The sequence below is a fragment of the Phodopus roborovskii genome, unplaced genomic scaffold (assembly GCF_943737965.1).
Source record: "Phodopus roborovskii unplaced genomic scaffold, PHOROB, whole genome shotgun sequence".
NCBI classification, from domain to species: domain Eukaryota; kingdom Metazoa; phylum Chordata; class Mammalia; order Rodentia; family Cricetidae; genus Phodopus; species Phodopus roborovskii.
The window spans coordinates 28,123,696-28,142,851 of record NW_026126469.1 but is presented as its reverse complement, the minus strand read 5'-3'; the positions used below and the strand labels follow the sequence as shown (position 1 = coordinate 28,142,851).

Sequence of the window (19,156 nt, the reverse complement as noted above, 5' to 3'; positions counted from 1 at the left end):
CCTGTGGTATGGATGGCATTCACTTGTTGCCATTTTTATTTGCATGTGTGTGCATGCAGGAAGTGTCTTCCTCTTTTCTCCCCCCCATCCCCTTTCTTAGGGTAGGCTAGCTCACTGATTCAGCAAGCCAGTGAGCCCCAGGCATCCTCCTGTCTCCATCTGCCCTGAGCACTGAGGTTAAAGGAGCACCAACACACTTGACTTTCACATGGATGCTGGGGAGCCAAACTTGGATTTTCAATGCTTGTAAAGCAAGCACTTTAGTGACTGAGCCATCTCCTGAAATACAGTTTTAGCCATTATTTTTCTCCAGACTGAGGTTCTGATCTCTTGAGAAAAGAGGGAAAAATGGTTTTCCTTTCCTGCCCATGTGACATTCCACCAAGTAAACAGAATTCCTAAGTGCTTTGGAAGTCCAAACTAGTGCTGTGCAGGTGCACCAAAATGGACTAGAGGAAACCAGTTTAAAAGCACTGGGTACTAGCGGAGGAGACGTTCATCAGAAAGAGATTGGATGAGTCTGCAGTTTTACTTCACAATTAATTGTTCCAATCGTAGGGAACTTGAGGATGCTGTAACTTAGACTACTGATGAAATCTGGGAGATTAGCAGCAGGAATCGGTGATTAAATAACAATGGAGAGTAAATGTGAAAAATGTATGACATTATACGCACACAAATAGAGGATTAGAGTATTGGAAGGCATTTCTGATACTGTATAGCTTATGTGTGTCTGAGTGTGGTAGTGTATGCCTTTAATCCCAGCACTGGGAGGCAGAGCCTGGCTGATTTCTGTTAAAGGCCAGCCTGATCTATATAGAGAATCCTAGACCAGCTAGAGCAGTGAGACCATGTTTCAAAAGGGAGAGAGATTTATATGCAGAAATGTATTGGGGGAATAAGTCCTCCACTAAGTAATATGTAAAGGTTGGAGCTCTAACACCCTTTGGTTTTTCCACTACGAGGTCTTTCTTATTTTCACTGTCTTTGTAGGGTATCATCACAATGAAAAAGTATTCTCCTTTGGGCCAAGGTAGCCAGTCAGTTCCTTAGGCTACTACACAATATTTTCTATTCCTTTATTTTTACTTAAATTTTATACCTGTCAACTCAGTAGTCCTCGGTAAGCTGTAAAAATTCCTTCAGTTAAAGGATACCGTCTCTATTGTGTCTTCTCCCCAAGGATGCTGCAGTGGATAAGGACCTGTCCAAGCAAACATATTGCTGAAGTCCCTGATAGGTTGTTTACTGAATGAGTGTTGAGCAATTAACAAGGAAATTAAACCACTTTAATTCTCAGATTGTAGTTCCTTCCGAGGTTGTTTACTAAGTACTAACTTTTTAATTCAAGTTTCCAAACACTAAATAGAATAGACATAGACATTGTGTGGACTTTATTAATGCAGTTACTAATTTACTTCCACAGTGTGTTATGTTTACTGAAAAGGTCTATGGTTATCATTCAGTAGAAGAGGGCAGGGATAGTTGTTCTAAATGGGGGGGAATGGTTGTACATAAACTGCAAATGGTTTAACACTAAAGTTAGAGGATCTTCATTCAGCTTCTCTGTCTTAGTCACATGCCCTTTGAAGTGCAGCTCGTGCTGGCATTTTCAGAGTTCTGTATTAAGAAACTTTCCTCCCGATGGTATTGTGAATTGAATGAGATAGTCTTACATATTCTATTTGAAAGTAGTTTTAAAACTACATGGTATGTGAGAGTGAAACAATACAATTCAAATTTTACCTGAGTAGAAAGCCTAGTCGGAGAGACCTGGAATTAGATTTTAGCCTCTCCTGTTATTACCTGTCTGACCTTGGGCACTGAAAATCAAGTTTTCTTATGTTTAAATCTAGCCCATGGGTATTATTAAAGTTGATCATGACTGTACAGTGTCTAGTACACACTTTATAAACTTTTTTTTTTTAACAGAGGCCAAGGCTGGCCTTAAACATGGTCATCCCCCTGTCTCCCTCCTAAGTGCTGGCATTACAGGCGTATGCCACCACTCCAGCAGAAATTCTTACTAATTATATTGACATATGTTTCAGTTGAATATACTGAACTTCTAGGGAGACTCGAGATGTGCAATAAAAGGTTTGTGTCACAGTCAATGGACTAGAATTTGAAGTAGGTCTATCACAAAAAATACAGACAAAAAACAAAACAAAACAAAAAAACTCTTATAGCTTTATTCTTTGAGACTGGCCATATGCTGTTACTCAGGCTGCTTTCAAACCCCAGGTCTGAGGCTAGTCAGTTTGCCTCAGTCTCCCAAGTCACTGGACTGCAGGCTCAAGTGCCACCACAAATTTAAACAGACTCTAAACTTATCAACATAATCTCCCCCTTTAGCTATAGTTTAGTATTTTTTATATTTAAATTTTTTCCCAATGCTTATTATAATCATTAGTGTGTGGAGTTGATTTTCCAGAAACAGTTTTTCCACTTTTAAAGTTTTATTCCTGTATTGCCATATAAGGTACAGTATGGTCATGAACTAGAGTAAGAATCTTTTTAACTCTTCAGAGAGTCATAGGATGAGTGGTTTTGCAATGGGAACTATCAATAAATAAAATAAAGGTTGAAACTGCTTTTGTGAGATTATATTTTTCTTTAATCATGGCAAAATAACAAAAAAATGGTTTACTAAGAGATAATTGAATATTTACATTAATCATTAATGTCAACTCTCTATAGGGTAACTAGGATATAGTAAGTGTATGTTCATGCAGTTTTGTGTATTGATAAGTGATATGTGCTCAATAAGAATGCTTCCCATTTAATTTCTGGAAAGTATTTTAAATTTCACTCTTTTTTCTTTTTTAATCAGGGATACGGGTGGGTGGGTGGGATACAGGGGATTTCAAGACAGGGCTTCCCTGTGTAACAGCCCTGAATGTCCTAGGACTTACTTTGTCACAGAGACCCACCTGCCTCTGCTGGAAATAAAGGCATACACCACCTCCTCTGACACCTGGTCTCACCTTTTTTATCCTTAGACAGGGTTCCTTTAAATTGTCCAGGTGGCCCTTGAATATGTTAGATTCCTACCTCATCCTCCCAAGCAGGTGGCATACAGACCTGTGCTATTAGGTCCAGCTGTAATTTTTAAAATTTGATCTAAATTTGAACATTGAAATATTCATCTTAAAATCTCAGGAGTATCTTATATAAAAATGTTTTGACTTACTCCTAACAAAATAGTTTATTCTTTTGAATATGTACTTTTGGGCTTAAATATGAAGTACAGACATTTTCTTTTCTAAGAAATAGAAGAAAATAGCTGAGTGGTTGCATAACATGCACAAAGCTCTGGGTTGATCCCCAGCACCACATAAAGTAGGGATGGTGGCACATGCTATCATCTGGAAGTGGGAGTAAGATCAGCAATTCAAGGTCATCCACACCTGATGTCAAAGTCAACTTGTAGTGCATGAGATTCTGTCTCATATATATGTAAGAGTGTGTGTGTGTGTGTGTGTATGTGTGTGTGTAATTCCTGGTGCTTATGGAAATTTCCATCATGACAAAGTGATACTTAAGTAAGGAGAGGAAGCACATTTTTGTAGTAAACACTAATTCAGTTTGTTTAATGACATAAATGTGAATGAGGTATTTTAAATACTAGTCAAGTTTTATTTATAGAACATAACCAAGGAGGAATACCTCCAAGTTATGAAAGGAAAAAAATAGGCATATAAAACTATGTAGAAATAATTTTGTAACAGGAATGGAAACAAATGATTGAAAGAAAACACTTCAAATACATACAAGTGAAGAGTTAATATTTGTAAGAAATGTTACTAATTTTTAAAATTCCACCCTATAGAACTATACAGTACCCAGGAGAAAAAGCTTAAAATTCAGCCAATGTGACAACTATAACCTTACTAGTAATTGATACATTAACAGTGAAATATTATGTCTCTCACTAGTAAAAATTAAATGGCAAACCATACTAGCAGGGATGTGTGGGAAAGACTGTCTCATAAATACTAGTAGAGAAATGAATTGTTCTTTATTGGTTTTGTTTTGTTTAGTAAGCCGAGTATTAGTGTTAGAAATACATGCATTCTCCCATTAGTCTCCATGAAATCTTTTCCTTGAAAATAAAATCATCAGTAAGCAAGCAAGAACATATTGGTAAGGATGTTGATTGCCACAATGTTGACAGTGCCAAAATCCTGGGGATAGGGGAACACCTAGTCGTAGAAGTATTATGCAAATTATGGCAAGTCATATTCTGAAATATTATGAAGTCATTCAGTAGTAGGAGTTGAATCTTTCCTGATAACTTGCAAGAAATTCTAAATATATGCTGAGAGGATTTCCAACATGTACCCTAAGTGATAAAAGCAAAATATAGGGAAATGTATATAATAAAAGATTCCTTTTTTTTTTTTTTTTTTTTTTTTTTTAACAAAACCATGTGAGACATTGTGTGTTTTGTGTGTCTTGTCAACATTGCAGAGGAGGAAGAGGTAGAGAGTATCCACAGTAAGACATGCACATGTGTTTGCACATGACTCTGTGTACAGGGAATCATGGGAAAGAATGATAACCAAATTTTTAGTGGATGGTAGATAAACATTCCATTATTTTGTTTCACTTTTTTTTTACAATGAACACAGTATTTCTGTTAAGTAGTAAAAGAACAAAACTATATTTTTAAGAAACAAAAGGCCAGGTAGGCTAAAGGAGAATTAACATGATAAAAAAATAATTTTTGATGTGGCTAGACAATGACAGTTACTTGAAACATTTTTGTCTTAGGTATTGGAGAAGGAAGTGAATAAATTATGCTGATAACTCCAGAAATTCTTAATTTTATTTGTGATAACCATTGGGCATGTAATAAGAAATTGTCATGTAAATGTACCAAAAAATGATAGATATTAGCGGATAAGGATCAAATTGACATGTTCTTTTTGGTGTTGGTATTAAATGCTCCAAAATAGTTTGTTCCTTGGAAATGTAAAGCATATTGCACAAGTGTAGTTTCTGTCTTCTGACTTAATCATATGACCTGAACACTGTAAGAAAAGTCTACTTGTAATCCACCAGATTACATGACTAACTTTCTTTAAGAAAACCTCAAAGCAAATTTGGGCGATTTGGTCAGAGGCATGCCTCAGATACAACAGATGTCTGTATACAGGTCCCAGCAGCTGTGTTGAGTGGCTTGTGACTGCCTGTAGCTCCAGGTCAGGGATCCTGACTGTCCTCTACCCTTCACCAGCCCTGCCATACACACGCACACACTCCCACATATCCATACACATAAAAAGGAAATTCTAAATCTTTAAAAGGCAAAGTTTAAACTAGCAGTTAATTAATACTCCATGTTGTTTGTTGATTTATTTATCTTGAGATGGAGTCTAGATGTGTAACCCTAACTAACCTCAGACTTGAAGCCCCTGTTGCATCAGCCTCCCAAGTGCTGGGTTTCAAGACTCATGCCACTGCACACATAGCCTGACTTCAGTTCACTTCTAAGAATTAGTAGTTGATACATTGTTTCAAATCATAATAGAAAATGATAGATGGTTTGGAGTTGAGTTTGTCTCACATTTAAAATACCAGTTAATTATGTCTCATCCTGCTGCTTTTTATTTTTTTCCTTTTTATTAACTTTTTGTTAGGCAATAAATTTTATTATGTTAATGTTATACATGTGTATGTTTTGTGTCACAAACAACAAAAAGTTTGCAATTCTTTTAAATTAAATGGGTAATACACGTATAAGCATGGTGAAAATGACATGTGAAGCCCTCCTTCCATGTGTGTAACCCTAGATGTGTAACCCTAACTAACCTCAGACTTGAAGCCCCTGTTGCATCAGCCTCCCAAGTGCTGGGTTTCAAGACTCATGCCACTGCACACATAGCCTGACTTCAGTTCTCTTCTAAGAATTAGGAGTTGATACATTGTTTCAAATTATAATAGAAAATGATAGATGGTTTGGAGAATAGTATTCTGAGCCTCCCTCATCCAGTTAAAGCTTCCTTTTAAATACTAATTGAGTATTTAGTTACTCTGATGAGTCATCATTGTCATATGGAACATCTCTGGGCCTTTTCTAGATTCTTCTACCTCCACCTCTTCAGCAGACCCTACCAGCATGTGCCACCGCAAGTGGCAAGGTCTTTTAATACTTTAATTGTGATTACTCATGGATGCCTCATAGCAATCTTCTAAGGTGATGCTTATCTTTGTCGCCACTTAACCAATGTGGAAAATTGTGCATGTGATGATTAAATGTTCAATAATATAAAGAAAGCTAATAAATAGTGGAACTTGGGATTTGAACTCAGGGACTACCTTTTCAGGTATTACAGTTTTAATGCCATTAAGTTCACAAATTCTTATTTAGTTATTTAGTCTCTATATTTTTTACAGAGTGTGTGTGTGTGTGTTATGGAGGGTGGTTTGTGGAGGTCAGAGGACAACTTTATGGAGTTTGTTCTTTACTTCCACATTTATGTAGAATCTGGGAATCAAACCCAGATCACTAAATTTGCAAGGCCTGAGCCATCTCACCGGTCCCTAGTCTCCATATCAATGGACATCCCAATCTTTACATAATAATATTAAGACATTTGTGCACACATAATAAGTTCCTAGAAATGGGATAGCTGCATGAAAAACAGAATTATGTTTTTAGTTTTCGTAGTTATCACCATGTTGTTCTCCTGCTTAGGGACGCACAGAATCTGTTCAGCTCTGTCCTCAGTGATTTGCTTGAGGCTGCTTGAGTATTTTAGCTTGAGTATTTAGAAGACTGGATTGCTGAATGAATTTGACTTTCCTGAATTGTGTGTGAGCTACCATGTGATAGCACACATTTAGTTGTACAGAACCAGTATGATAATTTGAGAATAAGACGCTTGGGCTTATGACTTCTAAATAACACTAAATAATATTCTGGTTACAACTTAAAATGCTGTTTGTTTGACTTTGTATATTGGAGTTTCATTATGTTAAATTGGGACTTATATTACCCAAAGAGTAAAAATCTATAGTTCTTAATAAATAACTATGAAAGGTGCTGATTTTATGAGTCAAAAGAATTATGTATGGCATTTCATTTATGTACTGTAAACAGCTTAGCATGATAGCTTGTGTTTTCAGCAGCCCTTGAGTCCTAGCTTTAGGTAATAAATACAATGAACCAGTGAGGGACTTCATTCACATTATTTACAAACGCCATAAATTTTTTGAAATGAAGCACATTTTAAGAGTCTAAGAGGCAGGTAATCTGATTGACACCAAATTCTTTGATTTGACCCAAAGCATTGTTCGTTTGGGGTTTTTTGTTTTGTTTTGTTTTTTCCAAGAGAGGATTTCTCTGTGTAGTTCTGGCTATCATGGAACTCACTTCATAGACCAGGCTGGCCTCGAACTCAAAGATCTGCTTGGCTCTGCCTTCTGCGCCACCACCACCCACCAAAGCTATGAATCTGCTCAGGTCTCAGCCACTATACCTAAGGGAGGGAATGTACATTTACAGAATCTGCTATTGTTCATTGATGTGTGTTTGTGTTTACTTTAAACATGATCTCATCCTTCCCAAGATGTTGTACTGGGAATATAAGGGTTGGGAAACAGGCAGAAACAGAGATAATTAGGCTGTGGGTACAAATTACAGTCAAGACTGCCTTAAGCAAGAGCAGTACAAAGCAACAAGAAGTAGTTCTCACTCTGTCTCTGCCTTTTAGAATCACTGAACTATGCCAACATTGTATCTAAAGTATTAGAACATGGCCTGGGTCTTAACAAAACCTTAGGCCTCATTGAAAATAGGATAGGATCTTCCTAAATCCTCATCCAAGATATATTATTTTGGTTTTTTGAGACAGGGTTTCTCTGTAGTCCTGGCTATCCTGGAATTCACTGTGTAGACTAGGCTGACCCCAGACTCAGATCCACCTGCCACTGCCTCATGAGGGCTGGGATCAGAGGTTTCAGTTGATTATTGTATGTGGCAGGTTTGGACTGGAGAATCTTGGCTTTGGCTTTTGATCTTGCATGCTTTTTAGTCTACTGTCACTTGCTGGAGGCAGTATTTCTCTGTTGAATTACACTTTTGTCAAATATCATTTGTTCATTTTTCCATCTATACATACATAGCCTTTTGAGTTGAATGTAAAGTTTTAAATAATACTAGGCCAAATAGTAGACTTTAGACTCTGTATTTATTATAGAATTATTTGTGTTCTGGCTAATAGTTTAAACCACTAAAAATTATTCATAGAAATGTTACATTTAAATTTTTAATAATTCAATATACGTAATAAAAAGGACTTTCCTAATATTTTAAGATGTTTAATAATACTTCTATTTCAGAAGTTTATTCTGTGATAATATTTGTCTTCAGCCTTGGCCCCAGGGAAGTGCTGATTTTAAAACATCTTGGGCATTGGGCCAAGCTGTACCCAGTCCATTTCTAAGGGCTATCAGTTTCCACTCAGTGAATAGGAGTTCCTGTTTCACTCGTGTCCCCGCCAAGACTGTAACTAAATAATACTGGTGTTTGTGTCCTATGTGAGCAGCTCTACTGCTCTTTGACAAAAGCAGGTGCCTCTGTTTTTCTGGCAGTTACAGTCCAGCAGTTAAGATGGGCATTGTTGAACAGCTGCTTTTTTGTTTTCTTTTAAATGTTTTAAATTACTGTGTGTGTGTGTGTGTTGCACATGCATGTGGATGGTGAGTGCATGCATGTCCCAGTGAGCATGTGGACGTTAGAGGATGGACAGCTCATGGGAGTCACTTTTCTCCTTTCCCCGTGCCAGTGCCAGGCCAGGGATTGACTCAGGTTTGGAGGCTGAGACCCTTACCCTCTGAGCCATCCCACCGCTCTGCTTTTTAGTTTCTTGAGATAGGATCTCACTACGTATCCCAGGCTAGCATTAACCTTGGGCTCCTCCTGCCCTTTCTCCTAATTCAAGGATTAGAGAAGTGTGCTACCACACCTTGATTTGCTTCACAGATTTATGATTGTAGTAATGGATAATTAAGTGCAGCACAATAGCGTTTTTGAAGATTAAGCACACACCACTTTAATTCCTTAGTAGACCACACCATTTAAAACCTCTACGGATGACCAAGTGTTTCTCAACCACAAACAACTTAATAAATAAGCTGTAGCTGTTACTAATTGGAATATACTTGGACAAACTACTAGAAATACAGATTTCTTGCCCACTGAATTGAAAAATGTCTGTGGACTTTTTACCATGATCGTGTATTTCAGTTTAGGTTATAGAGGTTCTTTTATCTACATGAGACACTGTGCTGGTTAGTTTTAACTGTCAACCTAACACAACCTGAAATCACCAGGACTATGATCCTTCCTAATGAGGACTTATCTAGATCAGGTGGGCAGTAAGTATGACTGTGGGCGATCGTCTTCTTTGTTAATTAAAGTAGACAATTGTGGGCTGCCTGTTTCTTAAGACAGGGATTCTGAATTTTGTAAAACAAGAGAAAGCTAGGTAAATACAGATAAGCCAGCCACATGTGTGATCCCCTGCCCCCCACTCACTAGGAATGTAGCTTGACTAGTTGCTTGAATTTCTACCTTGATATCTCCTCAGTGACCATGGAATTGTAAGCCTAATAAGCCCTTTCCTCCCTAAGGTACCTTTGTTCAAGGTGTTACAGCACAACAAAATTAAACCTCTTGAAGGGCTTAGCTGCTTCCCATGTTCCTTAGTAATAAATTTAGGTTGCTTCCTTTTGGTGATTATGGGTTATTCTTTTGACCATTAATTCAGAACCTCATTCCTTGACATTCTAAGGTAGCTCTTCAAGTGATCTGCACTAAATCTCCATTGCCCTGTAATAGTACTTTTTAGTTGTGCATAATTTAAGTCCATATGGCTGTAGTTTCAATATGCAAAAAGAAAGGAATTTATGGCCTTTTCTAGTAATGCTTTAAAAATGATTGTGGGCAAGGCTAACAACTGTGCTTGAACCAATTTAGCTGGTAAAATTGAAAGTCTGTTCCCAGCTTATGTCTTCATTTTCAGAAATGCTTTTGTTTTGATAACAAGGCTGAAGTAGGTGTGTGTCTGTGTGTGTGGTAAGTCTGCATGCACTTGTGTGTCACCCTGTTCCCTGATCCCATTAGACCAGCTTGCCTCCTGTAATTTTGTTGGGTTTCTCTACTCTTTGAATCCCAGCTTTGTCTATACATTTCCTTAGAATTTTTAGTAATTTTCATAAACTATTTCACTAATGACCTTCTATTCATTCTGTTTTAATGATACTATGGAATGTGTACACGGGTAAAATATTTGTTCCTGAAACTTTCTCTTAAATGACCAATGAAGTGGATCAGTAAAAAGGCAACAATGATGTTTTGTCCTTCTGTGTTGTCATCTGTGCAAGGTGCCTTGTCTGCCCAAACTAGCTCCCTTCAAAACCCCAGAGTGTTGCTACATTTCAGACATGCTGTGCAGATAGATGACCAGCTGCCAAAGGAGGGTGTTGTTTCTCATAGGCTGTGTTTTCTAAAAGAGAAAAGAAATTCTCAGAAACTCCTAAAAGATTTTCCTTGCCTTTAATTAGTCAGACTATTCCCAAACAAGCTATATTTCTAAGGAAGTCATTGCTAAAGGAACTGGAATTACTATGATAGACTTCCCAAAAATTTGAACAAAGAGGGACCTAAGAATGCACAATGAGATAGATTTTTGCAGTTTTCATTTTTCTGTGTGTACCTCTGGCTGTCCTGGAACTCATTTTGTAGACCAGGCTAGCCTCCAACTCACTGAGATCCACCTGCCTCTGCCTTCCAAGTGCAGGGATGAAAGGTGTGTGCTCTGGCTGTCCTGGAACTCATTTTGTAGACCAGGCTAGACTCCAACTCACTGAGATCCACCTGCCTCTGCCTCCCAAGTGCTGGGATGAAAGGTGTGTGCCACTACTTGCCATATACTATTTCTGACAGATGTGCTGAGCAGATAAAACTAGATGAATAAGAAAGTACTTCACAAGATGACTAGCTAGCAGTGGTAGTTTGCATTAGAAATGACCAAATTAAAGTTTTGTTTTGGTTTTTTGAGACAGGGCTTCTCTGTGACAAAGTCCTGGCGGTCCTAGATCTCAATCTATAGACTGGGCTGGCCTGGAATTCACAGAGATCTTGCCTGCCTCTTTCTTCTGAGTATTAGGGTTAAAGGTGTGCACCACTACCACCTGGCCAAAGTAAAGTTTTTTTTTTGTTGTTGTTGTTTTTTTCCTGGAATTCTATCTATCCTATAACTTTGAGCATGCAAAAAAAATATTAAACAGGTCAGGGTGCTTTTCTCTATGCAGGAAAATTGCAGATGAAAATAAGGCTAGGTGGCACATGCCTATAGTCCCAACTCACTGGAGGCTGAGACTGTGAGATGATGAATTTGAAACCAAGATGAGCTGTGTACACAATGAGACCCTGTCTTAGGAATAAATCAGATAAGAAATGGGAGCATTGGAAGGCTACCTACCTGTCCTGATTTGATTGTTATATACTGCATACAGTTATTGACTTGTCACATTGTATGCCTTTTGATACATACAATTAAAATAATAATGAAAGAAACTAAGTAGTCGGTTGACATCTGCTGGGTTTTCTTTATAAACAAAATAACAAAAAACAAACAAACAAAAAAAAAAACAGCCTGTGCTTTCCAAAGATAATTTGTTTTTGTTTTTGTTTTTTTTTTTAATGAATTAGTGTGTTCTTTTTTAAATGTTACATTAAATAACACTTCAGTGAAGTGAGTCAGATTTGTATGTGAATTGGGTTGGAATGTTAGTATTATCTGTTATGTCACCTTTTTGTCTCCAGCTCAGACTGTGGTAGTAGAAGGAATAGGTTCAAGAAAAAAGAAAAAAAGAAAAAAAAAAAAAAAAAAAAAAGACGTTTCTAGGTACAGTGCACTAACCAGGAGTGTGTGTTGTAAGACAGAGATGGGAAAGCAGCCTCTGGCGTTACTTGTCACTGCAGTGTTCTGCAGTGCTTGGGGGGGGGGGGGGGGACTGATGACTCAGTAGTCAGATGGTGCCTCTGCTACCTTCTGGACTGTTCCCTTTTCTATAGCACAGATTCCTTTTTTTTTTTTTTTCCCCACAAATATAGTGGGGGCTATAACTTATGATTAAGGGTATCTTGGTTGTAAATTGTATTTTCTTTTTATCCTTAAGTAAAGTAGGAGCCTAGGACCTAAAGGTAAATTTTAATGTAACCATTGAGTTGGGTTTTTTTTTTGTTTTTTGTTTTTTTTTTTGTGAATGTAGCAATGTATGCCACATTTTCTTCCTGACTTTTCCCCATATTCTGTGGGTGGTAGTGCTGGAGCTCTAACCCAGGGACTCCAGCCTGCTTAAGCAAGTGCTGTATTCCTGTCATGTCCCCAGCACTGCTAGTCCTCCATTTCTTTTTTTGTATAATTGAGACCAGCAGGGATAACCGAGTCATGCTACATGCAGCATGAAGCCATAGCATATTTGGTTGACTTATTTGTTTGTTTGGTTTTGGTTTTTTTTTTGAGAGAGGGTTTCTCTGTATTACAGTTCTGGCTGTCCTGGACTGAAACACTGTCTCGGGAAAAGGAAAATAAAAAATAAAATAAAAAAGCACTTGTCAGATAAAAACAAAGATGTACGTCTGGTGACAAGTTGTATAGAGGTAAATATAAATACGTAGTGTTGTCACTTAGGCTCTTTGTTTTGTTTTTTTGTTTATTTGTGTTTTTGGAGACAGGGCTTCTCTGTGTATCCCTGGCTGTCCTGGATCTCACTACATAGACCATGCTGGTCTTGAACTCAGAGACCTGTCTGCCTCTGCCTCCTGAGCACTGGGATTAAAGGCGGGCCTCCAGCACCCACTATCTTACTATCTTAATGTTATTGCTTCTAATGCCTAGTATATGCCTTGAATGTTTAAAAAGAAAAGAAGCTTAAAAGTATAGGTCACCAAAATTCCCATGGTAGCTATACTTATCCAGCTGACTGATAAACCCACAAGACAGTTGACTAATGAAAAATCCATTTGACTTCTTTCCATTAATCATTGTTCATGTGTTCAAAGGACTCAGACTATAATTATCTATATAAAGATTACAAAAGATACTGTTTGCCTCATGAAGTCCTTCCAAGGCCTTTCTGTACCCCGGGAAAATTGAGCTATCTACAGGAAAGCACTACCGTGTAGTCTGATGTTTTTCCAGTGTCAGCTACTACAGATGAAACAGGACAATCAAAACAATTTGATTTTCCCAATGCCACAATTTAAAATTATAAGCTCCACCTCTTTGACTCAAATCCTTGGTCTCTGCCCCACAAGACAAGGAAGCATCCAGGTTACCTGAAATAATATTCTTTTCACACTTACACAATATTTGAAGCATTTTTTTTTTTAATTTCTGTTGCTCCATTCTGAAAGCAATCAATGCAAATATGGTGAAATACTTTCTGAAAGGATAGCCCAAGGACTGAGGGGCTGTAAAAAGACTGCCTTAGAGCAAGGAACAACAGAAGGCACTCAGGAGGATGCACAGGCAACCAGATATACCATTGTGAAAGAAGGCATTTTGGGAAGTAAATGGCATTTTCAAAATTGAGACACTATTCAAGTAGCATTGGTAAGGGAATGTTTGTGAGCATTCCTCATTTCACAAGGAACATTTGACCAAATCTGTAATTAAGTCTCAATTCTCAGATAGATGGTAGCGTGATTCTTGTTTTGATTTACCTATGTTTTCCTTCATTAGAGGAACCTAAAAGTGACCCTAAGTCAGCTGACTGAAGCATGAGCTGTTTCCACTTTACTGGGCAAATGATCATGTATCACAAACACTAATATAGGGAATACCCACACTGGGAAAGAACTTAGTCTGGATGGTGACCTCATTACCATGTCGACTTCTCTGAAGGGGTATGTGTGTGTGTGTGTGTGTGTATGTATGTATGTGTGTGTTTGTGTGCACATCGCATACCTGCAGAGCCCACAGAGGTCAGAAAAGATACTTGATCTCCTGGAACTAAACTTAGAGATAGTTGTGAACTACCACATAGGTGCTGGGAACTGAACTTAGCTCCTCTGTGAGAGCAGTAAGTAAATTATCTTAACCACTGAACCATCTCTCCAGCCCCTGCAGAATCTTTTTGTATATATTTGTATGTAAGTGGGTACCTGAAGAGGCCAAAAGAGGGTATCAGATCCCCTAGAGCTGGAGTTGTGAGCAGTTGTGACCTGTCTTATCCTTCGTAAGAGCAGGAAGACTTAGCTGAGCCATCTTTCTGTCCTCTTGTTTTGAAGATTTTGACAACCTATTTCCTAACTATATATGTTGTCTTTAAGGTTATTTGTTTATTTGTTTTTGTTATATGGTATTCTATTGAAAATCTTGTTCTCAGGGCTAGGAAGATAGCTCAGTTCATAAAGTGCTTGTGGTGCATGGATGAGGACTTGAGTTCAGTTCTCAGCATCCACCCACTAAAAGTCAAGTATGTTATGTCTGCTGATGGAGGTTGAGATGGGTGGATATCTGGGCCTCTCTGGCTGGCTAGCCTGAGCAGATTTGGAAACCTTGGGTCCTAGAGAAAGACCCTTTCTCAAAGAAGCAAGGGAGACACTCCTGAAGAATAACACCTAAGATATACCTGTAGTCTCCACACAGCTTTTCGATATCTTGGCTAAAGGATTACAGGTTGTATGTGGTATAAAAGTGATTGTGTAGCATCTCCAAAAATAATGAAAATCACTCCTCAGTGTTGCCATACTCAGCAAAGCTCAGGAGTTGGTTTTCCTGTCTATGTTCTTTTGTATCTGGACTCAATTCTCTCAAAACTTGCTTTCTGGCTACCTTTTTTTTTTTTTTTTTTTTTGTATATGTGGTTTATCCATACTGATCCACACTTGACCCACATTCTCTATGTTAGAATGCATTTCTCTTCTGTTCCCAATACAGTGTTTATAGTTTTAGTACTTAGATCGTTTCTCTGTATAGTACAGTTGGGTAAACCAGCAAAAGCTCCTTGAAAATAGTCACATGTTTCGCTGCAGCTTTTATTCTCTAGCTTTAACGCAGGACCTTTCTCTTGGGAGGAACGCAGTAAACATTCAGTATATAGTTTTCAGTCTTTCATCCTCTCTGCACTCTCTCCCCTGATGTAATGTGTTTGAGCAACAGAACACCACTCTTCCTTCAGTCTTCACTCATTTCCTTTTGTTCACAGGATGAAGTACATTTGTTTCCTTGACATTCAGATAGAGACCTGTAAATTAGTATCCTATATCTTTGCATACTTATTCCCTATTGTTGCCCTAACATAAACTTTTATACCAGCCAGGCTGGTCTGTTTGCTGTCCCTGAATATTTTCTGGAATGCCTTTGCAACTCACACTTTCTTACTTTGTACACAATGCTATCTGAACTTCAAGATAGCTTCACGAAAATTGTAGACTTTGAACTTTTACTAAATGTATATGACTTGGCACTATATGATTTAAGACCAAGTTTGTAGTTGACTGGAGGGCATTATTTAGCTTTTCACAAATCTAAGTATTTGTTCCATCTCCCTAATACAGTCATTAGTAATTATTAAATCAGCAGCCCCAAAATAAACTCTCAGCTCCAAGACTCCAGACTCCATCGCTGATTTTCCTTTTTGGTGTTGTTTTATGTGTCCTCTCTTGTTTTTAGACAGGATTTCTTTCCGTGTACCACAGGCTGGTCCCAGAACTAATGTTAACAGGTTCTGTGTTCTACTAAAAAAAAAAGGAAAAATGCCCCCAGCCATTTTTAAACCTAGATTTTAATGTAAAATACTTAGTTTGTTTCATTACATTATAAAAAGTGTTGTCAAATAAATAAATAAATAAATAAATAAATCAAGGGTGGGACTGGGAGTAGTAACAAGTTTGTGTTGCTCTCGCAGGAGATCTGGATTTGGTACCTAGCCCCTACACAGTGACTCACAACAGCTTATAACTCCAGTTCCAGGAGATCTGACACCCCTTCTGGCCTCTGCAGACACCAGGTATGCATGTAGTACACATACATATGTTAAGACAAAACCCTCAATAAGATTTTTAAAAGTATAGAAAAATAGAGGAGGGGGCAGAATTGATGCTTAGAGCAACCTCATAAAAAAAGATGACATTTGAATAGAGGCCTAAAGGAGGTACAGGGCTAGGTAACCTAGCAGAAAAGCTCTTGAGACAAAGGCAACAGCCTCCACAGAGCTCTGAGACTTTATGGAATGATTCAGAGTAATTGGAGGGAGATGGGCTTTAAAGGGCTAAATACATCACTGGAGGTTTTTAACATTTTCTATGGAGCATGAAATGTAAAAATGCAGTTTGGTTATTATATAATGGTGTATTATCCAAGAATGGGGTACTTCTAATCAAATTTTAGTAAGTTTATGTTACATTTTATTCTGAAACAATATTATTACTTTAGAATATACCATCTGTGCTAATTCTTTTGTTTTAGAATTTGTAAATTTGTAATTATGATTTACTTTTTTTTTTTTTTTTTTTGTCTTAGGGAAATTAACACAATGGATTTCTCCAAGCTCCCCAAAATACGTGACGAAGATAAAGAAAGCACATTTGGTTACGTTCATGGAGTCTCAGGTCCTGGTAAGTAATATGTGGTCCTTTAAGAGCAAGGATGCCTCATGTGATCAGTGTTTTTCCAAGGTGCCAGGTTTCTGCTGATCCACAAAAGGGGTTTGTTACTTTAAGATCTTCTGGTTACTATGTTAATGAGTAATGTGGCCATTGTCATGGTTCATCAAGCACTAGTCATGTACATCTGATGGTCTGTCATTGAGGCACAACTTTGTGATACCACGCTTGTCAGGGAAATATAGCTTATTTTCTTGTTGTTGTTAAATTTGAAATTTAAAAAGCTTTTAAGGTTTATAGCTTTTAATACACAGTGCCTTACATAAAATAAGTATTCAGTTGATCTCTAATGACCTCCAGAGCATTTCTTAGTAATGTTAGCTTGTCCTCTCTGTGTTTATACTTCTATCTGAATGATAGGTGCAGGTATCTCACAACTGGCTACTTGAGAGGAAGAAGTCTGATGGCCTGATACTGAGAATAGAAAGTCGTTTTAAATTTTATATCCATTTTGTCAAGCTTTGTATTTTAAGAGAATCATCTCATTTTAGTATTTGTGTTTTTTTAGTATCCCACTAAAAATATGGTTTACAGTTTCCTAGGTACAATCTGCTCATTGTTATTTTTTCTAGTGACATAAAAATCATCTGTCCTTTAAGTTTTATGCTATAATGTTTGTCTTCTTCTGATCACAGTGAACGTGATGGTGTCTCTCTTGGTGTTTCACAAATGAAGACTTAGTTATTGTGCCCCACTTTTTTTCTCTCCAAGAATTAAATGAGCTTGGGCTCATTGGCCAGAAGTCAAGAGTGCACATTTCATTGGTTTTGATGATCCCTTTTTGATTCCTAAGTACTTCTTAGTAAAGCAGTGGTTCTCAACCTTTCTACTGCTGCCCCCGTGGAGTACAGTCCCTCATGCCTGGGGACCCCAAGCAAAAGTTATTCCGGAATCAAACTTCTAAATACCAGATATGAAGGATCTCTGATGTGTGACCCCACCCCCCAAAAGGGGCTACAAACCACAGGTTGAGAACCACTGTAATAGAAAACCTTTGGGGTTTATGAAATGGGATTTTTAAATTCATTATCTGATATTTCAAGGCATTTTAATTCTTCTATTTTAGATATAGAGGTAAGTAAGGAATTAATAAATCTTCAGTTTTCTAGAGCAGGTTAATTAAACACCCTTTTCCACTGCAATCATCCCTATCATATAGTTGCAATCAGTTGTATCACAGGCTAAGTCTTAAGAATGGGTTTATTCTTATGTATTTCTATAAATGTGGCACCCTTCTCTTCCTTCCAGAGAAATAATTTTTGCTTGCTAGACAGCATGGTCCAAAATAGCAAGTTCTAATTCTGGCTCCTGCTTGTGAAAGAAAGTTTAAAAATAGGTCTTTTCTTAACTGAAAGTTTATCCAGTGACAGGAGGCTGACTATAAACATCCTATTGTTTAATAAAAGGAATGGTTTATGCATATGTGAGGCTTCAAGTAACCTGGGCTGGCCTTGAACTTGCTATATATATATATATATATATAGGGAAGGCCCACCTTGAAACCTGATCTTCCTGTCTCTGCTTCCCAAAAGCATACCATCTGGCTAGGTATAAGATTTTATTTTTTAATTCTAGAATTACCAGTTTACTAAAGGTTCTAAAGGTCCACATCTAAGGAAACTTTAGAATCACTGGTTTAAAATAATGAGAGGCAAGAATCTTGCTTTATTGTTATCTCTCAAGGGATAACAGCACAATAAACTAGTTACTGTATGACATCCTGAGGTTCTATATTCCAATGTTAGGTGCTTGTTTGTTGTTTGCTTATGGTTCCAAAACCCTTTGTTGCATGTGTTAAAGTAACTCTGGCTGTTCAAAACATACTTCAGTACTACATGTTAAGAGTTTTCCTAACTTCAAGTGCTTAGTTTGCTAAGTCAATAACTTTAGCCTAAAAGTTTATTTTGTTTCCTTTGTATCATTAACTAAAATATATATCTTTATGTAAAACTATAAAGGTTACTCCATAGTTGGAGTTTTTCTTCCTTATGAATAAATGAGAAGGCATGCTGTTGGGTTTATTGGGTGTTAAAATTAATTATTCACAGAACTTTGGGTCAACAATCTCTCGTTCTTTACAGTGGTTACGGCTTGTGACATGGCAGGTGCAGCTATGTATGAGTTGGTGCGAGTGGGTCACAGCGAACTGGTGGGAGAGATTATCCGATTGGAAGGTGACATGGCTACCATCCAGGTGTATGAAGAAACTTGTATCCTTTTTCTGTTCAATTTCCTGCCACTTTCTATGTGTCAGAGTTTAAGGATTTCAGGCAAAAGAAGAAGCAATAATAACCAATGGCAATGCACGAGAGATGTTCAAATCATAAAGGAATATATTTTTAAAAGAGCTAGTTGGAAATAGTGCTCTTAATTAAGAAATTGGAATTACATTCTGAATTTTCATTGCTCTTAACAAATGGTGTCACAAACTTCAGGGAATACAGTTGGAAATGTGTTTAGAAGGTT

At 37.5% G+C, this 19,156-nt stretch overlaps 1 protein-coding gene across 1 annotated transcript in view; it reads left to right on the top strand.

The window, feature by feature from the left end:
- The window catches only part of Atp6v1a (ATPase H+ transporting V1 subunit A), a 47,863-nt gene that overhangs the window by 1,743 nt on the left and 26,964 nt on the right, over positions 1-19,156 (top strand). The window contains exons 2-3 of the mRNA XM_051191520.1: positions 16,548-16,642; positions 18,772-18,900. Coding sequence (XP_051047477.1) covers positions 16,561-16,642; positions 18,772-18,900 — 211 coding nt within the window. The 5' untranslated portion in view covers positions 16,548-16,560. The remainder of the gene's footprint in view (positions 1-16,547; positions 16,643-18,771; positions 18,901-19,156) is intronic.